General features: G+C 66.7%; 3 protein-coding genes across 3 annotated transcripts; 2 read left to right on the forward strand and 1 right to left on the reverse strand.

Annotated features, from left to right (window-relative positions):
- The first annotated feature begins 3,344 nt into the window (after window positions 1-3,344).
- TMEM198 (transmembrane protein 198) lies at window positions 3,345-5,256 on the forward strand. The gene is made up of 4 exons (XM_075711129.1): window positions 3,345-3,534; window positions 3,642-4,217; window positions 4,446-4,636; window positions 5,110-5,256. Exons 1-4 carry the CDS (start codon window positions 3,345-3,347, stop codon window positions 5,254-5,256), a joined length of 1,104 nt encoding a protein of 367 aa, XP_075567244.1.
- Window positions 5,257-6,795: 1,539 nt separating this feature from the next.
- Window positions 6,796-21,822, reverse strand: OBSL1 (obscurin like cytoskeletal adaptor 1). Its single transcript, XM_075710317.1, has 25 exons — window positions 20,784-21,822; window positions 19,748-20,017; window positions 19,318-19,578; window positions 18,655-18,960; window positions 18,257-18,538; window positions 17,886-18,161; window positions 17,478-17,750; window positions 14,729-15,001; window positions 13,710-13,982; window positions 13,095-13,370; window positions 12,588-12,863; window positions 12,223-12,498; window positions 11,673-11,954; window positions 10,856-11,131; window positions 10,443-10,718; window positions 10,091-10,357; window positions 9,664-9,933; window positions 9,305-9,571; window positions 8,736-9,002; window positions 8,274-8,386; window positions 7,958-8,111; window positions 7,695-7,856; window positions 7,436-7,540; window positions 7,039-7,305; window positions 6,796-6,803 (listed from the first exon to the last, which is right to left on the reverse strand). The coding sequence occupies exons 1-25, from the start codon at window positions 21,820-21,822 to the stop codon at window positions 6,796-6,798; spliced, it is 6,795 nt and encodes a 2,264-aa protein (XP_075566432.1).
- Window positions 21,823-24,503: 2,681 nt separating this feature from the next.
- Window positions 24,504-26,229, forward strand: INHA (inhibin subunit alpha). The gene is made up of 2 exons (XM_075711526.1): window positions 24,504-24,870; window positions 25,496-26,229. Exons 1-2 carry the CDS (start codon window positions 24,504-24,506, stop codon window positions 26,227-26,229), a joined length of 1,101 nt encoding a protein of 366 aa, XP_075567641.1.
- The last annotated feature ends 1,557 nt before the right edge of the window (window positions 26,230-27,786 follow it).

Here is a 27,786-nt window from a genome sequence, read left to right on the forward strand (position 1 = left end):
AATGAGCAGAGATTTTCCATGGACAAAAGCCAAAAAGCAGGCGTGATCATAAACAACCAAAGTCGTCTGTTTTCTGTATGCAGGAAAACGTGTTAGAAATAGATTAATCTGATTTCCTTTAAAGGTTGGACTATTTAATATTGGTCACCTTATACAAACCCAGAGGATTTTACATGAGTGCTAAGAGAGGTTTCATTCTGAAATGACCCTGTTGATCTGAGCTTGTCTTTAGATAGAGGTGCAAATTGGAGAAAGTACTGAAGTTTTCAGAAATAAGACTCTGAGCTCAGGAAAACTGCATGGAGATGAAGCTGTGGGCAGAGCAATCACTTCCCCAGGGCTCGCCGGGGCAGCGGCTGAGCCCAGGGCCCCTGTGCCCGGCCCCCGGAGATCCCGCGGGGGAAGCAGCCGGCGGGCACAGCGCCGTTCCTCCAGCAGCCCCTTCGCAGCCCCCCGCCAGCTGCAGCTCCCGCTTTTGTCTCCCCGGCGTTGGCGTGGGGCTGGGAAGGGGCTGCCAGGGGAACGGCCGCTGCTGCCAAGAGACTTGTCCCTGCCAGGATTTCCCGGGGGTCTCTGGGTGCCGCAACCGGGCGATGCCAACTCCAGGGAGATCTGCAGAGCGCCATGTCCTGCCACCCACCCGCCGCCGCGCCTCCATCTCCTGGCCGCTCGCAGTGGGACGGGTGGGCAGCCCCTATAGATGCCCCCTCCGTGTGCATCTGCCCCCTCCCAACGCAGGTGCTGCAGTCCCCCGCGGCCCTGGCACAGGCCCCTCGCAAAGCCCACGGCACTCTGCGTGCTCCGCGCCGGCAGCGCAACCCCGTGCGCGCCCGACGCAAGGCTCCCCCGCGTTCTTCACACCCACACCCCTGCACGCCCGCCCCCGCGCCCCGTAGCGCTCCGTCCCCCACGCTGCCGCCCTCGCAGCAGCCGCCGCAGGCCGAGCGCGCCTCGCACGGCGCACGGCCGGTGCACGTGGCGCCACGCTGCACACACGGCCTTGCTCAGACCCTCCGGTGCAGGGCCTGGTGCACTGCCGGTGCACGGCCCCGTGCACCAACCGGTGTGCGAACCGGTGCGCGAACCCCCGGTGCACGCCCCGCCCCCGCCCCGGCGAGGCCCCGCCCCCTTTCCCCACCAGGCCCCGCCCACCCCGGCGGCCCCGCCCACCCCCGGGCGGCGCGGTGACGCGGCGCGGTGACGTCAGGCGGAGCTGTCCGCTCAGCACCGCGCGGCGGGCCGCGCCGCCGGCATGCGCGGGGGCCGGGGCCGGGAGCGCCGGGCGCCGCGGGGCCGCTGCCGCTGCCGGGCCGGGAGCGCAGGTGGGAGCGGGCGGGGCGGGGCGGCGGGGGGTGGGGGCAGCACGTGGGGCGCCGGCAGCGGGGGGTGCGCCGGGCCCCCCCCCGCCGGGGGAAGGGTTCGGGCACCGGGCTCCCGGCCCCCCGCCCGCGGGAGAGAGCGCGGAGCCCGGGCCGGGCTGTGCGGGGCCCGGCGCGGCGCCCCCGGGACCCCCGCCCCGAACAAAGAGAGGGGCGGAGCGGCCCCGGCGGCCCTTGCGGCCGTCGCTTAGCAACGCCGCGCCCGCCCCGCCGGCCCGGGGCCCGGCAGCACGGCGGGGGGCGGCGGGGCCGGGCCCCGAGCGCTGCCCCCGGGCCCCCGCCGCGCCGTGCCCTAGGAGGGGGTGGGGGGGGGGGGGGCGGGGGGCCCGGGGCGGGCGGCAGCAGGTGGGGAAGTCCCGGCGCCAATGAGCAGGCGCTGGGCTCCCCTAGCAACAGTGCCCGCGCCAATGGGCGCCGGCAGCTGCCTGCAACGCTGCCTGCAAGCCTGCCGGAGACGGCTTTTCCCCGGCGACCCTTCCCGCTGCCCTGGCCCCGGCCTGGCGCCGGTTGGGGGGCAGGGAGCAGCACCGGTGCCCTCCCCCGCCGTGCCCCCCCCGCCGCCGGCCGTGCCGTGCCCCATCCCGGGCCGCCGGGGCACGGCCGCCCGGCACAGCCCTGCTTCCCCCCCGCCGCCCCACGGCATCGCCCGGCCCCGCCGGGGCAGCCAGGGCCGTCGCGTCGCTCCCGGGCTCCGGGGTTAAAGTCTAATCCTGCTTAGCATCCCCCCGGGGGCTCGGGCAGCGCGGGCAGGGGCCCAGTGCTCGGCTGCCTGCTCCCTGCCCGCCTGCTGCCCCGGGATTAGGCGCTGCGCTCGGCTTCCCCGGGGGGATTTGCCCTGGCTGGGGTTTCCTGGCTGGGGATTTGCCTGGGATTTGCTCTGGCTGGGGACGAGGTGCCGGTGGAACCCAACCAGGCAGCAGCGAGGTGCTGGGCTATAGCGAGGCGTGACTGCAGCCTCGGCCCCTTCCCGGTGCTCTGGTTTTGTGAGCCGTCCTGAGCCGGCTGCCTTAACGTGGCACTTGGAAGGACTTGCGCTGGCGTGGGGACAACTGGTGACAATAAACCCATCCTAAACAAACCGAGCCCGGAAAGGCGCCAGGGAAGCAAAGGGATGCTGGAACCGGCTCCAGGTGGGAGTGGGCAGACGGCTGCTGTAATTAGGTTTAAGCTGGAGCTGGATCAGTCTTTGTGGGGGATTATGACCCCTCTGTCTGCGTAGGCACTGCGGGGGGCCCGGCGACTGCCTGCTCGGCGTCCCGGCACGGCCACGGCGTTTCGGGTGAGCCCTCGGGTAAGGGGCAGCGCCAGCCAGGGCCAGTCCCCCTCCGGCCCCATGGGTCGGCGTGGGAGGGCTGGATCCAGCACAGGGCCTGCTTTGTTTTTACAAGGACACTAGGAGCTGGAGCAGGGCTGAAAAATAGCCAGAAATATGATTAGAGGATTGGAGAAAATGCCTTGGAGTACAAGCTTTAAGAGCTCAATCTGTTTAGCCTATAAAAATAGAAGACTGAGGGGTGACTTAATTACCAAGCATAATTACTTCACAGGCAGAAAATACCAGGTAGTGGAAGTCTCCCTTTAATCGAGCAGGGAAAGGGCGCCGGAGAGCCAGGGACAGGAGATTGAAGCCGCAGACAAATTATAAAGTGCCACGTCCTGGCAGCGAAGCTGCCCAGGGGTGCGGACGGGCTCCCCGGGGACAGTGCATCCCTGCAGCCACCCTCTGGGTGAGGGTCTGTGCCCCCGCAGCCCGCGTGGGTGAGGCTGTTCCCCCATTCCCTTCCTTCCCACCCAGGTAGCGACGGGCAGGAGCGGGTTTTTTGGCAGCTGGGTGCTGAGTGGTGGGCATCGCCACCGGGCACGTGCCGGCGGTGCCTCCATCCCCCTTCTCTCTCTCTCACCAGCTGGGGCAAGTGCTGGGGCGCAGCTTTGCCCGCAAGCCATGGGGCAGGAGCGGAGATTTTGATGCCTCTCCCGGGAGTCCCCAGAGCCATGACTGCAACTGTGCAGACGCTGCGGTTCAAGCTGCTGCCGCACGAACCGGGCCAGGAGTGGGGGCACAGCTGCCAGCAGGAAATTGAGCGTCGCTACCAGGTGGTGCCCTCGGTGGTGTGTGCCATGTGCTGCCTCTTCGGCATCATCTACTGCTTTTTTGGTGAGCCAGGCCAGCCCGGTGGCTGGCGGGGCAAGTGAGGAGAAGGGCAGGGGGGAGCTGGGGAAGTGCTGGCTGTCCACCCCCTGACTGCAGTGGTCTCTCCACAGGCTACCGCTGCTTCAAGGCCGTCATGTTCCTGACGGGGCTGATGTTCGGCTCCATCATCATCTTCATGCTGTGCTACAAGGAGCGGGTGCTGGACACGCAGCTGAGCGTGGAGGCGTCGGTTGGCATCGGGCTGGGCATCGGGGTCCTGTGCGGGCTGGTCACCATGCTGGTGCGCAGCGTCGGCCTCTTCATGGTGGGGCTGCTCCTGGGGCTGCTGCTGGCGGTGGCCACGCTGGTGGTGATGGAGCAGTTCTACCACCCGCCGACGGTGTGGATCCCCATCGCGCTGCTCCTGGGCGTGGGGATGCTCTTCGCTGTCCTCACCCTGCAGTGGCAGCGCTTCTTCACCACCCTATCCACTGCCGTCTTCGGCAGCGCCATCATGACCGTCACCGTCGACTACTTCATTGAGCTCTTCCTCTTGGTGCAGTACATTTATGAGCGCATCAAGGTGGCCCCCCCTCGCCCCGTGTGCTGGTACAGCTGGGTCATCCTGGGCGTCTGGCCACTCCTCACCACGCTGGGTGTCCTGGTCCAGTGGAAGGTCACGGCCGAGGGCTACTCCCACACCGAAGGTGCGTGGGGGCTGGAGGAGATGGGTGTGGCATGGGGTGGGTGCAGGAGCTGGGGGGCCGGGGTGGGGGTTCCCAGCGCCAGGTTTGCATGCACAGATAAGGGGTTCAGGACTCTGCAGGGACATGGCATGGCAAGGGGAGGCTTGGGTGTGCAAAGCCGGGGCTGGTTTGGATGCAGGGAGGATTTTGGGGCGCTTCCTGGTGCTCACAGGCCCCTGTGCCCTGCAGTGATCATCAGCCGGCAGCAGCGCCGCGTGCAGCTGATGCGCATCAAGCAGCGGGAGGACCGAAAGGAGAAGAAGAAGAAGCGGAGACCCCACCACCCACCACCGCACCAGCACAAAGCCCACCCACCCGAGCCTGCCTACCGCCGCAAGCCCAACCCCGTGCGCCGCTTCGATGGGGACGTGCTCTCCCCCGTGAGTCCCGCGCCCAGGGTAGAGATCTCCCCTGGCCTTCGCGGCCCTTCCTTCTCCATCTGGGTGGGCTGGGGTGCGGAGAGGGGAGAGGTGCCCAGGCACCAGCTGGCATCCAAGCTCTTCAAGGGACGAGGCCAGGGCATCCCGGGGACCGGGCAGCTCAGGAGAGGCTGAGCTGGGATGTGCCCACCACGGAGCACTTCAGCCTTTGCAAGCAAATGTAAACTGGTGGCCAAAAGCGCTGTGGCTGCCACAGAAACAGGCGGTGGGCAAGGTGCGAAGCGTGTGCCCAGGGAAGGGCCGGGGCTGCGCACCCTGCTGCGGCCAGGCCCTGGAGGGCCCGAGTGCTGGGGTGGGTGAGATCACACAGGGCAGGTTCTGGGGGGCTGCTGCTGCAGAGCTTAGGGTGGGGTGGGGCGGAGCGGGCCAGGAGCAGAGCCCCCCTCACTTTCTGTCCCCCCTCTCTTGAGCAGAGCTACATCCAGAGTTTCCGAGAGCGGCAGACGGGGCCATCCCTCAACAGCCTCATCGCCAGCTCGCACGCTGTGGTGGACCTGGACTATGACTGCAGCTCCACCGTGCCCCTCACCACGGGCTCCGGCCCCGCCGTGCGGGTATAAGCCAACCCAGTGACCTCAAGCAACACCAGCACCCCAGCCTGCTCCGACAGAGTCTCGGGACAGGCGGGGCTGTGCCCTCGGCCCCGGGCAGCCACGTGTGCCTTGGGGCTGTGGATGGAGACCCTTCCTGGGGACACATAGGACTTGGCTGGGCGAGCCCCGGCTGCCCGTGGGGCCCAGAGGTGCTGGGGGAACCCTCCGGCAGGGACTCATCCCAGGGACCAGGGACACCAGCACCCATGGACGCGTGGTGCATGCAGCTCTGCTGGGGCGGGGGGTCCCTGAGCCCCCGCTGCTGCGTGTTTCCCCATGGCTCGGGCACACTCATCCTGCATCCCAACATCTCCCTCCCCATGTTTGAGCCCCACTTTCCCCGAAAGCAGCTCCCTGCGCCTGCCCCCACCCCATCACACCCCCCCAGCAACTCCCCAAGTGCCTGTGCCCCACATCCCTTCCTCAAAGAGCAGGTCCCCCAGCCCTTGCCCCCCCAGGGACTCCCCCGAGCATGTGTGCCCTGTCCCACCCTGGCCCTGAGATCAGCTCCCAGGCAGTGCTTCCCAAAACCTGTCTCCTCAGAAGGTCCCCCTGCCCTAGACACCCTCCCTGCTCCCCAGAGCGGCTTGCCTCCCCTCCTTTTCCCGAGCTGGACTGGGGTGGTCCTGGGGCAGAGGCTGCCAGGGCCAGGTGGTTCCCATGAGGATGCTGCCCCGGGGGTGATGCCGCGTGCACCCCCCCAAAATGTTTCAGTGGGAGACAGGACATTGGATCCAGCCTTCAGGCAGAGGCCGGGCTGCCTCAGGGACGCAGGGACCCCCGTGGCGTCAGAGGCCGTCGCTGTTTTGCTGGCGACTGGATTTTATAGTGGCCAGGGGGGGCCCTGGGGTCGGGCCAAGCCTCCGGCCAGGGCAGGGCAGGAGCCCCTGCCCAGAGCACCGCTGCAGGCAGAGGCTCCCGCCTTGTATATATTTCTCTTGCTGTGATTTGTATTAATTTATTACGGAGTGAGCCAGGACTTCCCCACGGCCAGGCAGGCAGTATGGCGGCAAAACTGGACAGGGGGTGCCCCCTGCTTTGGGAGCCCTCCCCCCAGCCCGGCCGGGCCAGCCCCGCTGCCCCGGGAACTGCATGTTTCTGCCAGGTGACCCCGTCCCCTCAGCGCCGCGCCGCCGTCCCCCTTTTCAGTCTCTTTTGTAAATGTGCCAAATGCTGCTGAGGCCATGGCCGCACAGTAAAGAGCCTTTCGGAGCCTGGCGTGCGGGGCTGGGGGGCAGGGGCGAGGGGGGCCCCCGAGGGCCGGGGTGCTGGGCGGGACGCAGAGCAGTGCCACCGCTCCTTCTAATGGGACCCCGGCTCGCTGGGGTGGAAGAAGCCATTTCAGAAAAAAAAAAAACAAACCGCTGTTTAATGCAGAGCCCTGAGGCCGGAGCAGGCTGGGGATGGTGTCTGTGTGTCCGTACATCCCAGGGGGAGCATGACCCCGTCACCCAGCAGCGGCGTCTGTCCGTCTGCGTGCAGCCCCTAGGTGCCTCATCCTGGCTCCTAGCTCCCTGCAGGGACAATAGGAGTCAGGGAGAGCTGCAGCATCCCCGGAGCTGGCGGGGCACCCGAAAGGGGTGTCCCAGCCAAGGGGGGCACAGACCCCTGGTCTCATATCCAGCCTTCTCCCCCCACCCCAGCGCTAAGACCCTTGCAGGCAGTGGGGCGTGGGGACAGGGCCCCCAGTGTCCCTAAGGTGCGAGGCACCGCCAGCCCCCAATGGAGCCCCCCTGGCTGCCTCCTCACCCTCCACGAGGAGCCGGGCGGTGGAGCGGTCGTCAAAGGCGTCGCAGGTGTACGAGTCCTCGTCCTCAGGGCCCACGCGGTGGATGATGAGCGTGCGGTAGCAATCCAGGTTGCAGATCTCGTACTTGTCACCAGCGAAGATCTCGGTGTCCCCACGGAGCCAGCGCACCCGGCCCCGGGCGTGGGACACGGTACACTCCAGCGTCGCCTTGTGTCGTGCCAGCACCGTCTTGTCCCGCAGTGGCTTCACGATCCGGATGGGCAGCGCTGGCGGGCAGGGGGGGAGCCGTCGGCATCGTGGGGCGAGCGGGATCCCGTGGGGACCCCACGAGCTGACCCTGGTGCACCCCAGCCCTGGTGCTGGAGCCCGGCCAGCCCTTGCACCCTGCGCCGGTACCTTCCACCCGCAGGCTGGCCTCCGAGATGACCATCCCGGCCGCGAAGCGGATGAGTCCGGCGTCCTCAGGGCACACACCGCAGAGCAGCAGGAAATGCCGGGTCCCTGGGGAGGGAGAGGCCAGCTCAAAGGGACAGTGATGGGCACCCACGGCACGCGGGAGGCACCGATTCCCCCTTTGTCCACACAAACTCCTCTTGCTTGAATTCACCCCCCTCCCAGCCCCAAACTGGGTGTGGGGCTGCCTGCACCCCCCCACCTTCTTGCCGTATCTTCACTGTGCCGGAGACCTTGATTTTCTCCCCATCCCGGAACCACTCGCCCTTCACGTCCCCGTGCGACACCTCGCAGGTGAAGACGGCGTTGTCACCCTCCCGCACCTGGGCGTCCTGCAGGTCCTGCACGATGCAGACCTGGCGCTCTGCGGGTGAGGGGCAGGGTGCCAGGGCAGCCAAGGGCAAGGGGGAGCGGGCGGTGCAGGGTTCGGGGATGCAAATACCCCCGGGAGAGGGGCGGTCATACCCTGGACGTGCAGCGTGGCAGAGGCCCGGCAGTCACCCGCGTCGCAGGTGTAGATGCCGGCGTCGGCCAGCTCGCAGCGGCTCAGCTGCAGGACGCGGCGCCGACCCGCCGAGTAGATTCGGCAGGTGAGCCCCGGCCGCAGCTCCTGCCCGTCCTGCCGGGGAGCGCGCACTCAGGGGTGCAAGCAGGTAGCACCCGCTGCTTTGCCTCTCCCTCCCCTGCCAGCAGCCCCGGCAGGGAGGGCAGTGGCCAGGAGGCAAAGCAGGGAGAAAGACGCAGCTGGGTGCTGCTGGAGGGGATCGAGGCGAACCCTCACCTTGAACCACTTCACCTCTGCGCTGGGGCGAGACAGCTCGCACTCAAAGCTGGCGACCCCTGTCTCCGGGACCCCCAGGTCCCGTGGGACCCTCACCATTGTGACTGGAGGCTCTGAGGGGAGAGGACACAGGGCAGGAACATTTGGTAGGGGAAAGACATGGGCTTGGGGCTGCAGGGATAGGGAGCTGTGCCTGGAGCATCTCAGCATGGGGTGAGGCTGGCACTTCCTGGGCAAGCACTCATCACTGGTGTCCCAGCTAGCTGTGGACCCAGACCCTGGCTGAGGGGTCCCCACTGCTGAGCTCACTTCCCCCTGGGGACCGGGGGACACCTGCCAGCATGTGCCCGGAGTGGCCCAGCTCAGCCCTGGCATCTCCCCTGGGACCGAATGGCTGCAGGATGGGCAGCGCTGGTGCCACGCACACCCCCCCCACCCCCGAGCCTGCCCCGGTGACCATACCCCGCACAAGCAGGCGGGCACTGCAACGCAGCGTGTCAGCGGTGAAGGTGACAGTGCCCGAGTCCTCCAGCACCAGCCCCTCCAGCGTCAGGCTGTGCCCGCAGCCCGTGGCGCTGATCCGGCATGTGCTGCTGGGCTTCACCCGGATGCCATCCCGTGTCCAGACCCCAGGCACACCGGGGTGAGACAGCTCCAGGTGGAAGGTGGCCGTCTCCTTCTCAAAGGTCTCCACGTCTGCCAGAGGTGTCTGGATCGACACCTTCCGGGCTGCAAGGGACCCGTGTCCATGAGCGAGTGCCTGCTCCACCCCAGAGACCCTAGGTCCCCAGTCTATGCTTGCTGGACTGATCCCCTAAATCCAGCCCTTTTTACCAGATACCCACCCCTGCTCATCCCTGACCGCCCACTCACGTCCCGGCTTGACCACCCCTTCCAGCCAACTACCGGCTCTGCCCAAGCTCCCTCCTCCAGCCTGCAGCATCCTTGCAGCAGGCTGGTGCTCTCCCCATCCCCATCCCCATCCCCATCCCCATCCCCATCCCCATCCCCATCCCCAGCATGGCACTCACGCTCCACGCAGAGCCTGGCCTGCGTGCGGTCGTGCAGGCTCTCGCAGCGGTAGGTGCCGCGGTCAGCGGGGTCGAGGCAGCGGATGGTGAGGGTGCGCTGGCGCCCCGACTCCTGCAGCTGGTACTTGCTGCCCGGCTGGAGCAGGATGCCTTGCTTCAGCCACTGCACCTCGGCGGCCTCGTGGCTCACCTCCACCTCCAGGCACGCGTCCCCCTGCTCCTCTGCCACCACGTCCTGCAGCTTCCGCACGAACAGCACCTGTGCCTCTGCACAGCCGGTGCGCCGGGTCAGCGTCTGGCCCTGGGTCAGCATCTGGCCCCAGGGCTGTCTGTGCCCCAGCCGGCTCCTTCCCCCTCACCTTGCACGCTCAGCCGCGCCGTGCTCACCAGCCCCTCAGCGTTGGCCGTCACAGTGGCCGCGTCGCCCGGCTGGCACTGCCGGAGGGTGAGGCTGTGGCACAGCCCACTCCTCGTCACCAGCAGCCTCTCGCCGGGGACCACAGGCTGGCCGTTCAGCTGCCAGGTCACGGCCACGTCCTCGGGGGACACCAGGCACTTGAATGTGGCATCCTCCCCCTCCAGCACTGTCAGGCTCTGCAGCTCCGTGATGATCTCCACCACCCTGGGGACTACAGCCGGGGTGTCGGGGCATGGCACTGGGGACCCCCATCCTGCAGAGCCGCTGAGCATCCCTGCACCCCCCTGCCATCACCGTGCCCAGTTTCCCCACCACCCCCATGGCACAGGGGTCCCCGGGGCAGTGGCCAAGCCTCGGGCACAGCTCACCCTGCACCGTCAGCGTCGCCAGGGTCCGGTCATCATTGGACTCGCAGCAGTACTCGCCGGCGTCCTTGGGCTCCACGCAGCTCAGCACCAGCGAGCGCTCTCGCCCCTCCGCCGTCATCTGCCGGCGGGGGCCAGGCGCCAGCGCCCGCCCGTCCTTCCGCCACACCACGTCGCCCCGCGCCTTGCAGAGCTCGCACCACAGCACCACCCGCTCGCCCTGCCGTGCACGCATGTCCGACAGCCCGCGCAGGAACTTCACCTGCAGCTCTGCACGGCCAAACCCCCCGTGTCGGCACATGCCGCCGCCGCGGGGGGGATCCCCAGGCACCCCCACCGCCCCCTCGCTGCCCACCTCGGACGTTCACGTCAAACTGCATCTGGTCGTGGGGGGAGAGGCAGGTGTAGACACCAGCGTCCTCCTTGGCCACGTTGTGGAGGACGAGGCTGTGCACGCGGCCATCCCGACGCAGCTCGCAGCGCTCGCTGGCCACTGCCACCTGCCGCGGGCCCAGCCAGGTGACATCAGCTCGCTCCGTGGAGGTGACGGCAGAGAGCACGGCACTGCCACCCTCCAGCACCAGCAGCTTCTCCCGCTCCTCCTGCTTGTTCACGAACAGCACGGGCGCCTCTGTGCCGGGGGAGTGCCAGGCTTAGCCATGCCCCTGCTGGCAGCACTGGCATGGGATGGGGGCACAAAGCATCCCGGCGTGGGGCAGGGGACTGCTCCTGTCCCCTGGCATGGGTGAGGGACACCGCCAGGCTCACCTTTCACATGCAGCGTGAAATGCACCTCGTCATCACTGGCATCGCAGAGGAAGATGCCACTGTCACCCAGCTCTACTTGCTTGATGGTGAGGCTGCGCGCGGGCCCCTCGCTGCACACCAGCAGCCGCCCGCCTGAGCGCAGCATCTGTCCGTCCTTCTGCCACTGCGCCGCCGCCGTCTCCGGGGACAGCCGGGCCACCAGTGTCACACTGTCCCCCTCCAGCACCTCCAGCGGGCTCTGCGCCTCCTCCTTGTTGACAATGCGCACGGGACAGGCTGGGGGGTGCGGGGGACAAGGCAGGGCTCAGGGGTGTCCCCATGGCAGGCAGGGATGGCAGCAGAACCCATAGCTCCTGCTCCCTGCACAGGCAGCTCAGCTGCTAGGTTGGGGCTGTTAATTTTGGGGTTCCCCCCACATCCTGAGCACCTTGCTGGGGAGCTGGGACACCTGCCTGCCCCAGGCCCTCTCCCACCCTGCCCAGCCCTCCATCCCCAGCTGATAAGGGTCTGGGCTGAGCTCAGCCCTTGGCAGCCAAAGCAGGAGGAGCGGCGCCTGGGAGCCAGCCAAGGCTAAATTTAACCAGCCCCTGGCTGGGGGAGGTGGAAGGGACGCGTCTCACCATGACCCTGACATGTCCCTTTCTGACCAACTGCTCCTGTGGGGTTGGGGACAGGGCTCCCACCCTCCCCTGCCACACTGTCACTTTGGCCTCTGCCATCAGCAGGGGCACAGAGGCATCCCCTCCCCTCGCCCAGGGCTGTGGCATGATCCCACCGTGCTGGGGGTCCCCGGGGCACCGAGCTCCTGCTGGCTCACCCGACACCTCCACGCTCATCACCGCACGGTCGCTGGCAGCATCGCAGATGTAGCACCCCGAGTCACTGGGCTGTGCCCCACAGATGGTGAGCTGCCGCAGCACCCCACGGGCCTCAACCTGCACCCGCTCACCCGGCTGCACCTCCTGGCCATCCCGGAGCCAGCACACAGTGGCATCGGGCCGGGAGAGCTCACAAGCCAGCACCAGGTCCTCCCCAGCCACCAGGCAGTGATGCTCCACGGTGCCCGTGCTGCCCACGATGGTCACCGGTGGCTCTGGGACTGGAGAGACGGGCTGTCACCACAGGAGCAGCAGCCTGTGCTGGGTGCTGCAATGGCCGGATCCTGTCCAGACCTCCTCTGGCTGCAGCTGGGCAGCCCAGGGGTTTCCACAGAGCCCCTGCATGGGTGCAGCCTGCTCCCTGTGTCCCCCCCACCAGCCTCCCTATGCTCACTGCCACCCAACCCAGCCCCATACCAGCCTGGCAGCAGCCAGGGACCCACCTCGCTCCTTGCCCCACTGGCCATCCCCCTGGGACCTCCCACTCACCTTCCACGGTGACGAAGAAGACGATGCTGTCGTCGCCGGTGTCACAGAGATACTCCCCTGCATCCCTGCCCGTGGCACCCAGGATGACGAGGGAGCGGCGCGCCCCGTCCTCCTCCAGCCGCACACGCCCCGTGTCCTGCAGCTTCTCCCCGTCCTTGTACCACTTCACCTCCCCATGGGCGTGCGAGAGGTGCACCTCCAGCACCAGGTCCTCCATGGCCCGGCAGTGCCGGCAGGTCGGCAGGGTGTCCCTCTCCAGGATCCTGACCAGTGGGTCTGCAGCACCCAACACCAACAGAGCTGGGGTCTCCAGGATCTGTGCACCCAGCACCCCCTGCCAGGCTCTCCCCCAGCCTCTTGCTCACCCAACACTTGGACAGTGAAGGTCACTGTGTCATCAGCGGCAGCGCAGACGTATTTTCCGGCATGCTCGGCTCGGGCCGCAGGGATGAGCAGGCGGCGGTGGGCACCCTCCTCCTCCAGGACCAGGCTGCCTCCAGCCTCCAGCCTGACGCCCTCCTTGGCCCAGCGCACGGGCGCATCCGCACGGGACAGCTCACAGCCCAGTGTCACTGTCTCCCCTAGGGACACTGTCACGACGGGGGGAGGTCTGCGGGGCTGCAGGATCCTCACTGGTGGCTCTGCAAGGATGGCATGGCTGTGATGGAAAGCAGTGTGGGGACTATGTGGCCCCGAGGATGCCTCTGCTGCCAGCCCCAGGCGAGCACCCGCACCGGGTGGCCCAGCACCAAGGGGATGGGCACCCACCGGCTCCGTCACTACGGAGGAGCTGGTCCCCCTCACCCAGGCTGGGAACAACCCCGTGGGCCGGAGCCTCATCAGCGCCTCCCTGCTTTGGGGTCCCCGCTGACCTGCCACCTTGACATCGAAGGAGACGGCCTCATCCTTGCTCTCACAGATGTACTCGCCCGTGTCCTCCGCGCTGCTCCTGGGGATGAGGAGGCAGCGCCAGGCCCCCTCCACCAGCAGCAGCAGGTTGGCAGTCTCATCCACCTCCAGCCCATCCTTGAACCAGCGCACAGGAGCGTCCGTCACCGAGAGCTCGCACCGCAGCTCCACGCGCCCCGGCGCCTGCACCGGCAGCTCCAGTGAGCGCTGCGGAGGGTGCAGGATCCTCACTGGCGGCTCTGCTGGGGACGAGGAGGAAGGGTGTGAGACCTGCTCTCTGCACCACTCCTGGCTCTGCTGTCCCTACTTACTGTCACCTGTGTCCCTGTCCCCGTGGGGCTGTGCAGATGCTACAGCCTCTCACCCTGGTGCAAAGGGGCAGGAGCTGCTCGAGTGCAGGGTGGTGGGCACACGGTGCCAGCCCAGCACGGCTGGAAGGGGGTACCCACCAGCCCCTGGGTGATGTAGCCACATTCCCTCCTCTGCAATGCTGAGGGTAGGCAGCAGTGCTGGGGACCCCATGGCACAGAGCCAGGGCAGTGCTGCCCTTCCCAGGACATCCCTGCTGTGCCACCAACCTGCCACCAAGATGTGGTAGAAGGCAGATGCATCCCCAGCGTTGCAGATGAATTCCCCTGTGTCCTGCGGCTGGGCACAGGGCAGCACCAGCCGGTGCCGCAGCCCCTCCTGCTCCAGCACCAGGCTCTCGCCCGCCTCCACCTCCTCCCCGTCCTTGTACCAGCGCACCGGGGCCGCCGGGCGGGACAGCTGGCACCACAGCTCCACGCGTTGCCCGGCCATGTAGGCGTGGGGAGCCTCCTCGTTGGAGCTGATGATCCTCACCGGTGCCTCTGCCGGGGGACACATGGGGGGACTGAGCCGTGGTGGCAGATGAGCCCCGCAGGAGGACGGGCACCCCCTGGGCAGCTCACCGCTCACGGTCACCCTGAAGCTGGTGGCATCGTCCCCAGCATCGCAGGTGTACATCCCTGAATCGGACAGCACGGCTGCAGGGATGTGCAGCCTCCGTGAGCATCCCTCCGAGCCAATGGCCAGGACCTCAGTTGGGACAACAGCCTTGCCGTCCTTCAGCCAGCGGACGGGGGCATCCGGAGGGGACACCTGGCACTCCAGCAGCACGGGCAGCCCTGCCAGCACCTCCTGGAGCTGCTGTGTCTCAGGCACAGGGATGATGCGGACCTGCAGGGCTGAGAGGACCAAGACCCTGTGTCACTTGGCCTCCATCCTACCTGCCCTGGGGCCAGCAGCCAGGGTTGTCCCAGGCCTGTGGGGCTGGTGGCTGAAAGCTGAGGGAGCAGCGGGGCCGGGGTGCGAGGTGGCGTAACCCATGGTCCGGCAGCGTGGCTGTGCCCTGGGGTGCAGAGGGGCAGCACAGCACAGGGCTCTGGGAGGAGACAGAGCAGCTGACCTCCCCCTGCCTGCATCCCCCTTCAGCCCAGGGGCACGGGCAAGGAGCAGCTCACGAGGAGCCAAGGAGCAGCTGAGATGCTGCAGCCGCCAGTGGGATGGCAGCATGAGCAGGGAACCAGGGCAGAGGGAGAAGGGGGAGAGGGCCGTAGCTGTGCATCACACCCACCTGCCACAGTGACGGTGTAGAAGACAGAGTCTCCGCCGGCGTCGCAGACAAACTCCCCCGCATCCTGCAGCCGGGCACAGGGCAGCACCAGCCGGTGCCGCAGCCCCTCCTGCTCCAGCACCAGGCTCTCGCCCACCTCCACCTCCTCCCCGTCCTTGTACCAGCGCACCGGGGCCGCCGGGCGGGACAGCTGGCACCACAGCTCCACGCGCTGCCCGGCCATGTAGGCGTGGGGGGACTCCTCGTTGGAGCTGACGATCCTCACCGGTGCCTCTGCCGGGGAGAGACGCAGGGCTCAGCCAGGATGTAAAGACCAAAGTGGGTGATGATGGCAGTCACAGCCCCGCACGGAGCAATGGCTTGTTGTGTTTAAGGCTGGAAAGCACCACCTCACCCACGTCCTGCAAGTGGCTGGCTGCCCTGCCCGGGGCTCCCTCTGCTCCTCACCCGTCGCACCCAGGAGGAGCAGCCATTTTCCAGCCTGGCTGTAAATTGCTGCCGTGCCCCGGCTCCTGCAGTACCTACCCTGCTCTGCCCTGGGACGGAGGTGAGGGACGTGGAGGGGCGATGTGGGTAGGCAAGTGCCTCGTTAGCGAGCCCCGGCACTGCTAATGGCCATCTGTGGTGCCAGCACCGGCCCCTGTGGCTGCCCTGCCGGGGGGTGCCCACTCCATCACCTGTCTCCCTGTTTCAGAGGCTGCTGGGTCCTGCCTGGTGCTTCTGTGTCAGCTCAGTCCTTGGCATTTGCTAACACTGCGGCTCAGGCGTGTGGCTCGCTTGTGGCCAGCATCCCCATCCCTCTGGCTCACTGGGACCCGGGACACCATGCCAGAGTGCAGTGCTCACTGAATGCCACTGTTAAGGGGTTACACATGAAATGTGCACCACTGCTCACATCTCCCCGCTGACTTGAGTTGGACCTCTAAAGCCAGAAGGGCTCCCAGTACAAGCATGAAGTCACCACAGCCCTCCTCTCTCCTGGGGGAAGGTCAGGATGTGACCACTGCCTGCAGCAGCCAACACACCTGCCTCGCCACATGCATTGCAGCGGGCTGTAGCTGGCCCAGATTGTGCCACAGTGCTCAGCCACCCTGGGGCTCCGGGCGGGCACGGGGCACAGCCGGCACCAGAGCACACTGGCGCCTGAGCAGCGACCTGCCCTTCTCATGGCCCGCAGCTGCCCCGTGCTGGGCATCCGGGCTGCAAACTTCCCAGACAGTTTCCAGCCGCGATGCCCAGGCTCAGCAGCGCACCGCAGCCCCACAGCGTGCGAGAGTGGCGCGGCACCAGTTTGCAGCATTCAAGCTGCACCACGCTGAGCCTGCATCCGCCCGGCTCCCTGATCAAATGCTCGGCGGCTGCCTGTCTCCTTGGACCTGCTAAAAGCAATCACGTCACTGAACTGCAGCTGGAGATGTTGAACAGCACCGAAGTGGGGAAGGGGCCATGTGCCAGCCCTCCGTGGGCAGCACCACTCTGGCCCCAGCCCCGCTGCCAGTTCCGAGGGAGCCCCGGCACTCGGCAGCTGCCGGAAAACCCAGAGGCGTGCGGGGGTGGCCGGGCTTGAGGCAGGCGGGCTCTGTGCCACCGCAGCCCCTGGGGGATAGCTGGGATGCCTCGGGGAAACCCAAGCGTGCCACGGCAGCACTGCTTCCAGCGTCCAGCCTGGCACTCGTGCCAGAGGGGTGCCAGCCTGAGCCTTCTGGCACCCGCAGCAAGCCCCACTGGTGACACTGATGGCTGAATCCTGATCGAACCCAGCCAGCCTCTCTAAGACTCTTCCACCTAAGTTATGCAAAGCTGCTCTGCTGAAAGGCAGATGGTGTTTCCCCCTCCCATCCTAGGGAAGCCGAGCTCTCCATGGCCCATACCCCCACAGGGCAGACGATGCCTCCTGCCTCTGCCCAGAGCATATGCTGCCTGCCCTTCCCGCTGGTAATTTTGCCTTTATCATACTAAAACCCTCCCTTCTTCACCCTCCTGGTGGTCACCACCTCACTGACTCTTCCAGCACCTCTCATCACTCATCCTGTCTTCAATCCTACATCCTCTGCCATCAACTTCAGCGCTTTGCCACGTATTAACACTGTGGAGAGGTTTTACCACTGTGGTCACGAAGCCTTTTAACTGGGCTTTAGTTCTGCCCCTGGTCACCTTCCTGTGTTTGCAGGATTGTGTGTTTTGGGGCCAGCAAGGGGAAGTCTTTCACTTGCTTTCAGCTTTCATTATCCTCTGCCAGCCGGTGATGCCAGCAGCAGCTCCACGGCCGGGGCAGCCGCCGCAGGACGCCATCCCCCGCTTGCACCCAGCAAACACCACCCAATCGTTGGTATCCAGGCAACCGCTAATTTTCAGGCCAGCAATTAACACCGTCCATCAGAGCATGGCCGACCGTGAGTTACCCCACACCAGGTGCCGGGTGCTCGTACCCACTATTTTTAGGAACTCAGAGGAGTGCTTGTTTACTGGCCGTGGGAGAGGTCCAGCAAACACCCCAGCGTGGGGGTGCTGGGTGCCAGCCCTCGGGCGCCTGAGCGTTTCGGACCAGCAGAGCAAGCTGTCCCCCCTTGCCAGTCAGCCTGGGTGGTTTTACGCACCAGAGCTGCCGCAAAGACCCTGCCAGCCCGACCTGCTGGTGAGGACCCAGCAAGAGCATCCCCAAACCCAGTGACATGTGCTGGGGCACCCTGCACCACCAAAGCAAGCCCCCCAAGATGCGACCCCACCAGCCCATCTGCATCACACCCACCTGCCACAGTGACGGTGTAGAAGACAGAGTCTCTGCCGGCGTCGCAGACAAACTCCCCCGTGTCCTGCGGCCGGGCACAGGGCAGCACCAGCCGGTGCCGCAGCCCCTCTTGCTCCAGCACCAGGCTCTCGCCCGCCTCCACCTCCTCCCCGTCCTTGTACCAGCGCACCAGGGCCGCCGGGCGGGACAGCTGGCACCACAGCTCCACGCGCTGCCCGGCCATGTAGGCGTGGGGGGCCTCCTCGTTGGAGCTGATGATCCTCACTGGTGCCTCTGCCGGGGATAACGTGGGGCTCAGCACAGCACCTGACTGATGGCAGCTTTTAGCCCCATCACGGGCGCAAGAAGAGGGGCAGGAGCACTGTCAGGAGGTGGGGTCCAGGCTCCCACCTGCGGTCCCCAGCTCACCAGTCACGGTCACCACAAAGCTGACGGCATCATCCCCAGCGTCACAGGTGTATGTGCCGGTGTCCGAGGGACCCGCCGAGCGGAGGAGCAGCCTCCGCACGCAGCCATCTGCCTGCACTGCAATAACATCATCCAAGGGCACAGCCTCGCCATCCTTCAGCCAGCAGACAGGGGCACCCGGGGGGGACACGTGGCACTCCAGCAGCACGGGCAGCCCTGCCGGCACCTCCCGGAGCCGTTCAGCCTCGGGCACCGGGGCCATGTGGACCTGCGGGGCTGAGAGACATCGCGGAGGGGTGAGCAGCATCCTCCAGCATGAGAGCCCCTGCTGCTCTTCTCCTGGCAGGACCCCAGGGTGAGCACCCCATCACCTTGCACATGCAGCGTGGCCGAGTCCTGCACACTGCCAGACACGAAGGTGACCTGGGCCCCGCTGTCAGCCAGCCGCGCTCCCCGGATCAGCAGTGAGTGCTCCGTCCCGCGGCGCTGCACGCTGCACCGGCTGCCCGCCTCCTCCTCCTCCTCGCCCAGCCTGGCACCATCGAGGAACCAGGTGCCGTGCACCGTGGCCGACAGCTCCAGGGAGAACCGCGCATCCTCGCCATCCTGCACCTGTGCATCCTGCAGACCCCTCTCCAGGCGAGCTGCCGGGGCTGGAGCACGGCCAGACTCAGCCCCTGAGGAACCAGCCAGCAGTGTGCCGTGGCACAACGTCCCGGCTGGCCCAGGGGAAAGCTGTGTCCTGGGGGGGTCGCCAAGAGGATCTCACCGAGATGCACGGAGCCAGGGAACTCCACGGGGCAGCTCCGTCCGTGCTCATTGGCAGCGCAGACACGGAAGCAGTAGTCGGCCTCGCAGGGCACACTGTCACCCAGGACCCGCACGCGGCCAGGCAGGTCGGTGGCGAGGCACTGCACCCACTCGCCCCCCGCTGCCTCCCGCCGCTCCAGCAGGTAGCGGCTGGGGGGGCGGAGGTGGGCGTCGGGTGGGGGGCACCACATCAGCAGGGCCGCGTTGCTCTCTGCCACGCTCATCTCGGCTGCCACCGGCGCGCTCGGGGGGTCACGCTTCACACCTGCAAGTCACAGCCTGTGTTGCCTGCTTGGGGACGGCAGCGAGGATCCCAGAGGGGTGGCAGAAGGGCTGAGTGGGGCTACACAGCCTGTTTCTCTGGGGATCCTCTCTCTGATGGAGAGGGTGGAGAGGATGGAGAGAATGGTCTTGCTCCCATGGAACATGGTGCTGGTTAGAGGGGTTTGTGACTGCCAGCAAGGCTGGGGCCCTGGAGCCCTGCTAAAAAACCCCTTTCCCAAAAAGCCACCGCAGCATCACATCCCCAGCATAGTGGGTCCCATCCCATCTCTCCCCTCTGTCAGCCCCCTGTGAATGGGTAGGACAGAGGACGCGGGATCCCTCTGAGCTGGGGGCTTACACTTGACCCGGAGCTGGGAGGACGTCTGTGACTCCCCAACGGCGAAGGAGATGATGCCTGCATCCTGGCGGGTGACATGCACCAGCACCAGGAGGTGTGTCCTGCCAAAGCTCTTCAGCACGGTGCAGGGTGACTCCCGCAGCTGCAGCCCGTCCCGGCTCCAGCAGATCCCCTCCAAAGCCTCCTGCGTCTCCACACAGAAAACTGCATTCTCCCCCTCCATCACATCCAGCTTCCGCGGCAGCCGCTTTGTGATCACCCCTACGAGAAGAGATGTGTGAGGGCTGGGGGGGAGAGAGGAGGAGGAGGAGGTCGAGGAGGGGCAGCAGCAGGTGCCGAACAGCGGGAAGGCAGATGTAGGGGCAGTGGGGAGCCTGGCAAGGAGGGGGATAGGAAGGCAAAGCCATGCCACTGGAGACCTGCCCCCCACCTCGGACGGAGACCTCGGCGATGCTACGCCCCTTGTCCTTCATCTGGCAGAGGTAGATGCCGTCGTCGTCGGTGCGGGCATCGCGGATGGTCAGGCGCCGCAGCACGCCTCGCTCCTCCATCATGTACTTGTGGCTGGGCTGCAGCTCCCTGTCCTCCAGGTACCATGCGGTAGGGATGGTCTCCAGGGGCACCTGGCACTCCAGCACGGCGTCCTCCCGCTCCGCCACCTCCACGTCTGCCAGCTGCACCTGGAACCGCAGCCGGTGCTCTTCCACAGGGAGAGACGGGTGCTGAGGGCGTGCGGGGCATGGCACCCACCGGCAGCCCTTCGCTCGGGGCGTTCCCAGCTTGCAAACAGCACTGAGCCCTTGGCCCTTCTCTGCCCCTCTCCTCTTCAGCCCGTGTGGGACAGGCGCTGCCCCAGAAGCACATCCCCCAGCGTGGGGGGAACCAGGGCACGGGATGGGGACACCCAGCAGTGCCCCCAGCATCTCAGCAGGGAGTTTTGGGGGACGCAGGAACGTGCATGCCAGCATGCCCTGGCATGCATCTCAGCAGAGGGGAGCAGCAGGGTGCAGGCGGGGGACACACCATGTGCCAGGTCACCCCAGCAGCGGGCTGTCCCCAGCTGGCAGGGTGGCGCTGGGGGACGGGGGTTGCCGCCAGTGCAGATGCTTGGAGCCATGCCCTGCAGGGCTGCCTGCCAAAACCACTCTGCGCTTCCAAGGGAATTTGTCACCAAGGCACTCTCCCCCCTCCCTGCTTGTGGCTGGACACCCGCAGCCTTCCAGAGATGCCACCTCTCTGCTTACAAGGAGAGAGGGGTACGGAGGCGGGGACAGGAGCCCAGGGGAGCCCAACATCCCCTGCTTCCAGCCTGCAGCTGTGTCTGGAGGAGCCTGAGGTGACCCCAGCTGCACAAGGCAGCCCAGGGATGCTGGGCTCACACACAGTCGCATCCCTGCCAGATGAAGAGCCCTGGACCCCCCGCCCAGCGCTTGCCTACCCCTGGCAGTGCTTGGCCACGCTCCTACCTTTCACCTGGAGCTGAACTGCGCTGAGGGTCTGGCCGGCGGTGTTGGATGCGGTGCAGACGTACAGCCCCTGGTCCTGGGGTTTGCAGTACAGCACCTTGAGGATGAAGTAGCCCTCCCGGTCCTCGTAGACAAGGTGCCTGCGGCTTGGGGTGAGGGGCTCGCCGTCCTTCTGCCAGACAATCTCTGGCTTCGGCTTGCCAGTGACATAGCAGCGAAACTTGGCGTGCTTCCCTGCGCTCACGGCGAACGCCTTGGCCCCTGGCACCCCAGCCGGCACCACGCCGTTGGGCACCCTGGTCTCCGGTCCTGCGTGCCATCCTGCCACGTGCCGCTGCCGCCGCTGTCGCCACTCCGCCAGCGGCTCAGGGCCATCAGCAGGAGAGCCATTGGGGAGCTCGTCCGGCGGTGCCCGGGGTTCAACCAGGAGCACGGCAGCAGCCAGGGCCTCCTGGGAGCCGCTGCGTGCCCGGCACACGTACACCCCGCCGTCCGGGGGCCGGGCACCAAACAGCTTCAGGAAATGCCAGTCCTCCGGCTCCTGCCCCACCGCAAAGTGGCTGCTTTCGAAGAGGTCGGAGAGCTTGCGCCCATCCTTCTCCCACTGCAGCACCGGGCAGGGCTGCCCAGACACCCTGCAGGTGAACATCACATCGTCCCCCCGGCACACCCGCATGGATGAGGGGGCAACGAGGAAGGCGAGCGCCTCGCCACCTGAGCACCCCTCTTCCTGGGGCTCCCCCACCTCCACCTTGAGCGTGGCAGCGGCATAGGTCTCGCCAACGCTGTTCTTGGCCTTGCAGATGTAGAGCCCGCTGTCCTGGGGGGTGGCGCAGGACACCAGCAGGCTGTACAGGTCCCCCTTGGCCTCCATGTGGAAGCGGCCCGAGGGCTCGATCGGAATCTTGTCTTTCTCCCAGAGGACGTTTGGCCGGGGGTCACCCGTGATCTGGCAGCTCAAGACCGCGTCGGTGCCACTTTGCACCGTGAAGGCACGTGGATAGGCCAGGAACCTGGGGGCTCCCCCGAACCCCTCCATCACCAGCTTCCCGGGGTCACGGCAGGCGGATGGCCAGGGCAGCAGCAGGGATCATCAACCTGGGGGGATGCACAGACCAACAGGAACGGGGGCTCAGGCTTTGGCAAAGGGACCACCACGGAGCACTGCCGGGAGGGACCCCTGCCTGGAGCGAAGCCCCCAGCACCGAGCCCGTGCCACAGGAGCATCACCCTCACACTGAGCACCCCTGCCCCGCTGGATACGCTCCTGTCTCAGCCCGAATCATCTATGTCCCAGCCCAGCAGCAATAGAAGGGGTGACAAAAGGGGGTTCTTTGCACCCCAAGAGGCCGGGGCACCCACAGCCCAGGCTGCCTGCCCCAGGGTCGGCAGAGGGAAACCCAGCTCGGGGGCGGGGGACCCCTGCCTAGTTGGGGAGCGCAGGCAGCTGCTGGCTTGGTGCTGGGGACGGGGATGGCCGAGCAGGACGGCCCCAGCCCGCCCCTTCCCTACCCGCGGGGCATTCCTGCAGTATCGGGTGGTGGCAGAGCCGCATTCCTGCAGCATCTGGGCTGGCTCAGCAGGCAGGTGCTGATATGGGGCTGTCGCGGGCAGGAGGCACCCGGACGGATCCAGGCGCTTCCTCCCGGGCTCGGAAGGGCAAGGGACCCCCCTGCACCCGGCGGTCCCCCGCAGGGCCCTGTCCTGGGGCAAAGCGGGGCACCCCTGGGAGCGGGTCCCTCTCCAGAGTGTGGTCCCGCAGGCAGGATCCAGCCCTTGGGTATTGAAAGCCATGGCTGGAAATAATCAGTCGCTCAAGCCCCAAGGGGCAGAGGGAAGGCCTGGGGGACAGGTCCTGCTTTCGGAGGGTGCTGCCTCCAGCCCCAGTGCTGCGGGTAACCGTGCCCATCGTCATGGGCAGGAGCGGGGCAGGGTGCTCCGTGTCTCCCCTGGGCGAGCGCACCCCAGCCTCTGCCTGCACCATGGCCGGGGCCGAGGAGCCTCTGCCTCCCTCGGGCAGGGGGAAGAGAAACCAAAATACTCCCTGAATGAGCCAGAGGGGACGCTGGGAGAGGGCTGGTCCCAAGGAGTGGCAGGGACCAGGCCAGCTTCTTCTCCCTGGTCCCTACCCCCGGGATGGTGCATCCATTCAGAGCCACCTCCCCGGCCACACGCTCCCCGGACCCACGGGCCACCCCACGGCAATTCCTGCAGGCACGCACAGCCTCAATGGCTCAGCCGCCCTACTGCCCCTTCAACCACCTCTTCCCCCATCGTCCTGCCCCACAGCCCCGTCCCCTGCCCCATGCACACACCTCGCTTCACCACCTCTCCCCCGAGTCTCCCAGTGCCAGCACCAGCTCCTGCCGTTTCCCCCAGCTCCGCTCCTGGGTGTCAGCGCGCAAGGACCAAACGTTACAAATGCCTGCAGCTGCTGTCCCCAAAAATACCCTCTGATGACACGCTGGGTTGATAAGGCTGAGCCTGCTCCATTCAGCGCCTCGCCGGGGCAAGGCTGGCCTATGTATAGCAGCCTGGTGGGAGCCACCCGGCCCGGAGCAGGCAGGCAGTGCTCCACCTCCAGAGATCCGGCATGCTGCAAACCCAGCCATGCCTCCGTGCCGGGTCAGCCTGCGGCAGGAGGCAACACACCACACAGGGTACACTGCATGGGGTGCATGGCATGGGACGCCAGGCTGCAGTAGGCCGGGACATGCCACGCAGGACGTGCTGCACAGGATTGGACGTGCCGCACTGGATGCTGCACGAGATGCTAGGCTGCAGGGGATGGGATGTGCTGCATAGGCCACGCTGTGTGGGATGCTGGGCTGCAGGAGGAGAGGAGGGGTGCAGAGGCTGCGCACCACCCCGCAGGCAGGGCTGCTGGATGGGGGACGCCTGGCACTGTCCCTGCAGGCAGCAGCAGGAGGAAGGGCAGGACACGCTGGGTCCTCTCACAGCCTCCACCCCTCCTGCCCCTTCAGCCAGACATCCCAAACAGTCCCACAGCATCCTTCTCCCAGCGCTGCTGCGGGGTCTCCGGCTGGCCTGGCTCTGCCTCACCTCTTCCTCCTCCTCTTCTGAAGCCGGTCCAGCCTTCCCCAGCCCCAGGCAGTGTGGAGACCTCTTGCCATCCCTCCTGCTTCACAGCCCTCTGGGCTGCTCTGGAAATGCCACTGCCCCCCCCACCTCCCAGCCTGCCCTCCCCAGGGCACCCTCCTCACCTCCCAGGTGCGCTGTGATCCTGGGGTGTCCCAGCCATCCCTGGTAGGAGGGTGCCCAGCTTGCTACCCCCAATGTGCCACCCCACACTGGGGCCTTGCAGGGCTGTGGACCCCATCAGGTCCCTGCCCAGATGTCCCTGCTGTGCACAGCTGCTGCCACCTCCTACTGTCCCCCCAGAAGCCCCAAATCTGCAGCTCCTCCAGCACAGGAGGCACCCAGCATGGGCAGCTGCAAAGCTCTTCCAGGGTGCCCCCTCCATCCCTGCTGGCACACAAAAACCTTCCCGGCAGCACCCTGCCTGCAGACCAATCTCCCCAGCCCTCCGCACCCACCTCCCCCCGCAGCATCCCCCCCGTGCCCCCCTGCCCAGGCGCCATCCCCCCCTAGACCACACTGTCCTTGCAGTCCTCGCATTCCAGACGTCTCAGCGCTTTCGCTGTCCAGAGATAATATTCACGGCAAGCAGACGTTTGCGTCAGTGTCAGATAGGTCTCAATGCCACCCTGCCCCGGGGGGAACGGAGCTGGCAGACGGGCTGGGCAGGCAGGCAGGAGCCCGTGGCAGAGCCCCCTGAGCCGCCGGCCCGCTGCGCACCCCACGGTCATGCTGCTCCTCCTGCACCTGCTGCCCGCCATGCTGCCCACCGCCGCCCTGGCCAGCTGCACCGGGGCTGGTGCCGATCGGCGGCTCATCCTGGCCAAGGTGCGGGCTCGGGTGCTGGAGCATCTGAGCCCCCCGCTTCTCCAGGAGGAGCCCCAGAAGGAAGCGAGGAGGCTGCACCGGAGAGACATCCTTGAAAACGCTGAAGTTGAGCCCGAGGAGCTGGAGGACACCTCCCAGGTGATCCTCTTCCCTTCCACAGGTGAGAACGCCCTGGTGGGATAGAGAGGGCAGCAGGGTGGGGGCTTGGACAGCGGGGATGCGGCAGGATGGAGGGGCTGCTGCTGGAGAAGAGAAAGAGGGTATGCCAGGCTGGGGCACAGGCATGGGCGAGGTGTGGTGGAGAGCCAGGAGGTGGAAAGGGATGGCAGGCAGGGACAGGCAGGGAGAGGGGCAGGTGGCATGAGAGGGTGCCGAGAGGCTGGGGAATGGCTGGGCCAGGTGGGATGCAGAGAGATGGGAGGGCTGAGGAGGAGGCAGGGTGGGTGAAGGTGGGATGCTGGGGAATGGGGCAGGATGCTGGGAAATGGGATGGGATACTAAAGGACAGGGCAGGATGACCAGCTATGGGGCAGGACACTGGGGGAAAAAGAGGCAGCAGTAATGGACCAGCCTAGGGCACAGCAGGGCTCAGCTGCGGGGCGCAGTGCTGTGGCCGCTGCATAGCACTAGACATCAGCTCCTCTGCACCCTGACATAGCCCACACCAACAGCCGGGCGCCCTGCCAGCACCCTGGGGACCCTCTGCAACACCCCACCACCCACCTGGCATGAGGGACCCTCCCTGGGTTTGGGCACGCACCCTGAGCATCTTTCTCCCTCCGCAGACGTGCCCTGCGAGCCCATGCAGCCGGACAAGCTGCTGGAGGAAGAAGGGATTTTCACCTACCTCTTCCAGCCCTCTGCGCACACCCTGAGCCGCGTGGTGACCTCCGCCCAGCTCTGGTTTTACACTGGCCCCTCGGCCACCCCCAACTACACGGCCCCAGACGTGCTGACCCTGTCGCCGCAGGGCCGTGTGCTGGTGACAGCCACGGCGGTGCAGACGCCTGAGCACTGGACGGTGTTTCACTTTGCCCCGGCGCTGCTGCCCCAGCTCTCGCAGCCGCTCTTCGTGCTCCTGGTGCGCTGCCCCGGCTGCCCCTGCCTAGCCGAGGGGGACAAGATGCCCTTCTTGGTGGCCACCACCCGGGCCAAGGGCAGCGAGAGGGCTCGCCGCTCCGCCATGCCCTGGTCCCCGGCTGCCCTGAGCCTGCTGCAGCGCCCGTCCGAGGACCTGGCCGCCCACACCAACTGCCGCCGGGCTTCCCTCAACATCTCCTTCGAGGAGCTGGGCTGGGACAAGTGGATCGTGCATCCCAGCAGCTTTGTTTTCCACTACTGCCACGGGAGCTGCGCCGAGGGCCACGGGCTGAGCCACCGCCTGGGCGTGCAGCTCTGCTGTGCCGCCCTGCCCGGCACCATGCGCTCCCTGCGCGTCCGCACCACCTCCGACGGCGGGTACTCCTTCAAGTACGAGACAGTGCCCAACATCCTGGCCCAGGACTGCACCTGCGTCTAGGGCACCCCACAGCCCAGCCCCGGACCGTGATCCCACCCAGGAGGAGTCGCTCGCCCAGGGGACCCCGGGCCCTCGCCACAGGGACCAGAGGGACCTGGCAGGGGGGTTTGGGCTGTGCCACCCTCCCCTGCACAAGCCAGAGTTTTGGGCTGCCCTGGGTATGGTCACTCCGCCAGGCCTGTCCTGGGGCTGGTCCCAGCCCAGAGAAAGCCGGGGCATGGCAGGGCAGGGATGGGCACAGCCTCCAGCAGCGGCACCAACCCCCAGCCAAAGCCAGCCTGCTGTCTGCAACCAGCTCAGCCCCCGTTTCTCCCCACATGCTCCCCTCCCCCAACTCCCCCCCCCCCTCCCCAAAATCCCAGCGGGGGATCCTGCTCCTGCTGCAGAGTGCAACGGCCTCCCCACGCTCCCAGGCAGGGCCAGGCTGCCGCGGCAGGGATCGGGATGTGCCAGGGCGAGCCCACGCCAGGACCTCGCACTGGTGGCGGGGCTGGCGGCAGGCGCGGTGCTGCAAGCGAGCCCTCTCCCGGCGGCACAGCCTGCTGGAAAGCTTAACGGGATGAGTGAAATAAACCCGTTCCCTTTACCAAAACAGCCTGGAAATGCCAGCTTCCATCAGAGGCAGCCACAGAGGTGGCACATGGTTGTGCAGTGGGATGCAAACTCCCCAGGGGCTTTTGGCTGCAGGAGGGAGGGGACAGGCAAGTGCTGCAAGACACATCCAGCTCCAACCCGTTGTCCCAGAAAGGGGACTGGGGCACGCTGGCCAAAGCCGGCATGGCATGGCCGGGTTTGATCTGGCCCTGGGGCAGGGGAGCACAGGGCAGGGGAGCATCCCTACTGCTCCTGGCTGCCGCAGGATGGGGAGGCACAGGGGCGGCAGTGGGATGGGGAGGCATGGGGAAGCCCCTCACCGGGCCCCTCGCCAGGGACGTGACCACGCAGGAATGCGGCCGGAGCAATCCCGCTCCACCGGGCCGATGGAGGCTGCCCCAGCTGCAGCCACCTCCGCACGGCAGGAATGACTGAGTCACCCCGGGCGAGCAGGGAGGTCCCAGGGCAGGCGCTGCCCGCCCCAGCCCAGCTGCGCAGGATTCCCTTCCCACCCCTTCCTCCAGAAGGACCGGATGCAGCAGTTCAGTACAAAACGTCTCCAGCCTTTACTAATATAGATATTAAAAAAAAAAAAAAAAAAAAGAAAAAACAGAGTGACAATCATTTCTGAGTAAAAAACAACGCTACAAAAATCCCTGTGTGACCCAGGCTGAGATGATGAGAAATGCCCCACTGGCTCCCAGCCGAGCCTGGCTCAGGGCACCATGTCCCCCAACAGTGGGACCAGGGTCTGGCCCCGTGCAGGGGGTCCGGCCCCACGGCCAGAGTGGGAGGGGATGGGCTTTGGTCCAAGGACGGCCGGCTGGGAGCGGGGCGGAGGCGGCAGGAAGGACAGCCCCTGCCCTCTGCACAGACATTTCCCAGCAGGCCAGCCCCATGGCTCGATCCCGGTGCCAGGACGCCAGGCAGCACGGCCCCCCCGGCCACACCGGCACTTTCCGG

The sequence above is a fragment of the Pelecanus crispus genome, chromosome 5 (assembly GCF_030463565.1).
Source record: "Pelecanus crispus isolate bPelCri1 chromosome 5, bPelCri1.pri, whole genome shotgun sequence".
Classification (NCBI taxonomy): Eukaryota; Metazoa; Chordata; class Aves; order Pelecaniformes; family Pelecanidae; genus Pelecanus; species Pelecanus crispus.